This window comes from Trichechus manatus, unplaced genomic scaffold (genome assembly GCF_000243295.1).
Source record: "Trichechus manatus latirostris isolate Lorelei unplaced genomic scaffold, TriManLat1.0 scaffold00165, whole genome shotgun sequence".
NCBI classification, from domain to species: domain Eukaryota; kingdom Metazoa; phylum Chordata; class Mammalia; order Sirenia; family Trichechidae; genus Trichechus; species Trichechus manatus.
This window is the reverse complement of record NW_004444101.1, coordinates 5,023,215-5,028,499: the sequence shown is the minus strand read 5'-3', so window position 1 is coordinate 5,028,499 and position 5,285 is coordinate 5,023,215. Positions and strand designations below refer to the sequence as shown.

General features: G+C 47.4%; 1 protein-coding gene across 1 annotated transcript in view; it reads left to right on the top strand.

The window, feature by feature from the left end:
• Positions 1-5,285, top strand: part of PASK (PAS domain containing serine/threonine kinase) — a 45,570-nt gene that overhangs the window by 30,388 nt on the left and 9,897 nt on the right. Inside the window, exons 14-15 of the mRNA XM_004386514.1 lie at positions 3,667-3,866; positions 5,027-5,160. Coding sequence (XP_004386571.1) covers positions 3,667-3,866; positions 5,027-5,160 — 334 coding nt within the window. The remainder of the gene's footprint in view (positions 1-3,666; positions 3,867-5,026; positions 5,161-5,285) is intronic.

The following is a 5,285-nucleotide window of genomic DNA, read 5'->3' as shown; positions in this document are numbered from 1 at the left end:
GGGTGTTGTCTGACCTACAGAGTCATAAAGTTGGATGTGCACAGCAGCACTCCATCATTAAATGGAAGCGGTATATATGATATTGGGCCCGAGCAGGACCTGAAGGCACAAGTAAGTTGCATGAGGAAGTGGCCCAAAGCCCATGGTCTCCACACTACCTTCCATCTCCCAGTCTGCACCTATAGCCTCATGGGGAGTTCCTTCTGATCAGTTGACTGAGGAAGAGAAAACTCATGCCTGGTTCACAGATGGCTCTGCGTGATATGCAGGCACCACTCGGAAGTGGACAGCAGCAGCACTCCAGCCCCTTTCTGGGACCCCCTGAAGGACAGTGGGGAAGGGAAATCCGCTCAATGGGCAGAACTTCAGGCAGTGTACCTGGTTGTTCACTTGGCTTGGAAGGAGAAATGGCCAGATGTGCGATTGTATACTGATTGATGGGCTGTGGCCAATGGTTTCCCTGGATGGTCAGGGACATGGAAGCAACATGATTGGAAAGTTGGAGACAAGGATTTATGGGGAAGAGGTATGTGGACAGACCTCTCTGAATGGGCCAAAGAAGTGAAGATATTCGTGACTCATGTGAATGCTCACCAAAGGGTGACCTCAGAAGAGGAGGATTTTAACAATCAAGTGGATAGGATGACACGTTCTGTGGGAACCAGTCATCCTCTTTCCCCAGCTACTCCCGTCATTGCTCAATGGGCTCATGAATAGTGGCCATGGTGGCAGGGATGGAGGTTATGCATGGGCCCAGCAACATGGACTTCTACTCACCAAGGCTGACTTGGCTACAGCCACTGCTGAGTGCCCAATCTGCCAGCAACAGAGACCAACCCTGAGTCCCCTATATGGCGCCATTCCTTGAGGTGATCAGCCAGCAACCTGGTGGCAAGTTGATTACATTGAACCACTTCCATCATGTAAAGCGCAGCCTTTTGTCCTTACTGGAATAGACACTTACTCTGGATAAGGATTTGCCTTCCCTGCACGCAATGTTTCTGCCAAAGCTACCATCTGTGGACCATCATAGTATCCCACACAGCATTGCTTCAGATCAAGGGATTCTCTTCACAGCATATGAAGTGCAGCCATGGGCCCATGCTCATGGAATTCACTGGTCTTACCATGTTCCCCATCATCCTGAAGCAGCTGGCTTGATAGAATGATGGAATGACCTAAAGACACAATTACAGTGCTGGCTAGGTGGCAATACCTTGCAGGGTTGGGGCAATGTTCTCCAGGAGGCTGTATATGCTCTAAACCAGCATCCAATATATGGTGCTATTTCTTCCATAGCCAGGATTTATGGGTCCAGGAATCAAGGGGTGGAAATGGGAGTAGCACCCTCACTATTACCCCTAGTGACCCACTCGCAAGATTTTTGCTTCCTGTCCCCACGAGCTTATGCTCTGCAGGTCTAGAGGTCTTAGTTCCAAAAGGAGGAACACTCCCACCTGGAGACACATTACTGAGTCCATTGAACTGGAAGCTAAGAGTGCCACCTGGCCACTTTGGGCTCCTTGGGCCTCTGGATCAACAGGCAAAGAAGGGAGTTACCATACTGGCTGGTGTGACTGATCCTGATTACCAAGAGGAAATCGGATTGATATTACATAATGGAGGTAAAAAAGAGTATGTCTGGAATGCAGGAGATCCCTTAAGGCGTCTCTTAGTACTACCACTCCCTATGATTAAAGTCAGTGGAAAGCTACAGCAACCCAGTTCTGACCTGACTACTAATGACCCAGACCCTTCAGGAATGAAGGTTTGGATCACCCCACCAGGCAAAGAACCAAGACCAGCTGAGGTGCTTGCTGAGGGCAAAGGAAATACAGAATGGGTGGTGGAAGAAGGTAGTTCTAAATACCAGTTACGGCCACGTGACCAGTTGCAGAAATGAGGACTGTAATTGTTATGAGTATTTCTGCTTTGTGTGTGTGCATCAAATATTTTTGTTTTCTTCACTTACAAAATATAAGCTTTAAATGGGGCTAATGTGTTTTTGGTTGTACACGTGTTAGTTGTATCATGTTAGGCACAAGTATGACTTTATAAGTGCCTTAATTCAGAGATTATGTATAGTTTAAGGCGATGTATACATGTGCCAGGTTGACAAGGGGTGGCCTGTGATGGTTAAGATTGTGTGTCAACTTGGCTGGGCCATGATTCTCAGTGTTTATATTTGATCACTCCCATGATGGAATCTGCTGTAAGTAGCCAGTCAATTGAAGGGGAGTTTCCTTGGGGGTGTGACCTGCATCCGAATATAAGCAGATGTTTCGGCGTTTTTGCTCTCTGGATCCTGCAGCTGCCCTTATTTGTCTGAACTCCGGTTCTTGGGACTTAAGCTGTCAGCTTATCTGCTGATCTTAGGATTCATTGATTTTTGCAGCCTGTGAGCAAGAGCCCTGCTCTCCGATCTGCCAGTCTTTGGTTCTCCAGCCCCTGCGGCTACGTGAATCAAGAGACGCCTCTATCCTGATCCACGGACTTGGGATGTTCCAGCCTCTACAATCGCATGAGCCGTTTCCTTGATATAAATCTCCCTCTCTCTATATTTATATGCTTCACTGGTTTTGCTTTTCTAGAGAACCCAGCCTAAGACAGTGTGTATGTTCAAATATGCACACATATGTTTGTAGAGTTGTATGTATATGTATGAGTGTGTGTATATGCATGCATATATATGTTTGCCTATTCATGCGTGTCTGTGTGTATGTATGTAAATATGCATGTATGTTTTACATATTAATTAATTGAGCTTAGTTAACCTGCCATTAACTATTGCTTCTGATTCAAAGATATTCATACATGAACAGGGAATTGCCTGTTCGGATCAAAATGGTTGGCTACATTCATGAAAGTAGTATGTTGATTGGTACAATTGACATCCAAATTAGATGCAGTCAGAAATTTTACTAATCTTACATAAACTTAACTGAAAAGCTAGTTTTGTTGATCTCTGTTGTCAAAGATGTGTGTGGGCTTCTCCAGGTCTAGGCAGATGGTAGTATGTTGTGGTAACTTTACCGTTTCCAAATGGAAGCCCATTTCCAGTGGAGTTCCTATAAGTGTGTGTCACTGAGAACCTCACACATGTTGGGGAACGTGTGACGATGCTAAGGCTGCTCCTTGAAAAGCTGCCAGAGTCCTGAAGAAGTAGGTGGGGACTTGGCTTCTGCTCCCAGCTCTGTCCCCAAGTCACTGGGTGACATCTGAACAAAGGGATGTCGGGCTCACTGGGGGTGTGATCCAGGGGAGTCAGACTCAGCTTTCTCACCAAGGGCACTTCCTGCCTGAGACAGTCATGCTCTGGGTCATGGGATGAGTGAGTGTCCATGGGAGGACGGACCTCTGGGAAGTCTTTATCAGTAGCAAAGAGACAGACGGAGCTTAGGGATCACTATTTACTTCCTGCCTGTGGACATATTGTGTGCCACTGGCTGTGAGCATGCCCACCTGGAGTTGCTCTGCCTACCCTGTGGTTTGGGTTATGTCTTCAGTGTCCAGAGTTCTTTCCTGTCATCAGTTCAGTATCAGTTAGATAGTGTTTAGCTTTTCTTTGTTGCTGTTTTTTTTTTTTTTCCTCGTTGATGTTTATTTTTAAACACATTTTATTTGAGTTGTTTTTCTAAGAAGCTGTCTCTGGCCTCCTGATTTCAGCTGGTGTCAGCAGTTGGATACCTACGCTCGAAGGACATCATTCACCGGGACATCAAGGACGAGAACATTGTGATAGCTGAGGACTTCACAATTAAGCTGATAGACTTTGGCTCAGCTGCCTACTTGGAAAGGGGAAAATTATTTTACACCTTTTGTGGAACAATTGAGTACTGTGCACCTGAAGTTCTCATGGGAAACCCGTACGTATTGTGCTGCGGTGCAGACCGTCCTTCCAATGGGATGCCATGATTAATTTGTGTGTAGGGGAGAAAGGGATTCAGTTTGTTCCTTTTTGTGATAAGTGTGTTAGTGAAAAAAGGTAAGGTTTTGGAGAATAAGTGGACAGGCAGGCCAAGTAAGATTGGTTCAAGGAAGCCAGGCAATGGATACAGGAGTTGATTATATTATTTTCTCATCTGTTTTTTATGTTTGGAGTTTCATATAATACAAAGTGGCAAAAAAGATAAAATTTGGGTTACTTGCTTTTAAGATGGCAGTCTTCCAATAAGAGAAGAGAATTCTTTAGTCAGGTTAGTTGTTTTGATGACACGAATAATAATCTATTCCAATAAAACAGTGTTGTGCTGACCATACAAGAAGTAGAGCAATGGAAACAATATTGACACAGGATTTGTGTTTACTATGGGATCCTTGCCCAGAGGTGGTGCTGCTGACTGGCCAAGAATGCCCCCTTGAGTCAGCCACACTCGGGGACTGGGGCCAGCCTGGGCAGGCCTCCAGCATTTTTGAGACTTCAGTGGAAACTGCCTGATTCCACGGTTTCCTGCTGTGCTTGCATGGACTCTGACTCTACCTACACGCAAACCGAGTGTGTCTTTACTAGTGTGAGATGGACGGATGTTTCCCTGAGTGGTGCAGAGTGGAAAGGAGTAATTACGATGTGTCTCCATGAGCATGTTTGTTGTCAGCTGGGCTGACGGTCATGGCATGCTGTAGGATGGGAGGCCATTGTTACTTTCATGCGATGGATGGGGGACAGGTCAGGGAGGCCTGGATGGAGCAGAGATTTGAACCCAGACAGACTGACTCAGAGTGTTTGTCCTCGCCACAGCCACTTCCTTGATGCGCTCGGGCAGTGTGGGAGTGAGAGGCCACCAGGGGCCTGGGCTGTAAGCGGACACCCTAGGCTGCTTACGACGTGTCCTCTGAGACGCAGATGTGCTGGAGCCAAGGCGCAGGCTGTACCCTCCTCGCTCTCCACAGCACACAGCATGGCTGCAGGATGTCAACACGTAGTGGGCTGAAGGACACGGTCCCACTGTCCACTGTCCGCTGATGACTCGCAGAGCATGGCTGCTGTGCTGGGTCTGAGTGCTGCAATGCCTTCTCCTCCACACAGGTACCAAGGCCCGGAGCTGGAGATGTGGTCACTGGGAGTCACCCTGTACACCCTGATCTTCGAGGAGAACCCCTTCTGTGAGCTGGAGGAGACTGTGGAGGCTGTGCTGAACCCCCCATATGAGGTGTCGAAAGGTGAGCCCCACACAGGGCCAGAGCCCCATCCTCATGTCCTTGTACTCACTGACAACCTCGTGTCCTCACTGACAACCTCGTGTCCTCATGTCCTCACTGACAACCTCGTGTCCTCATGTCCTCAC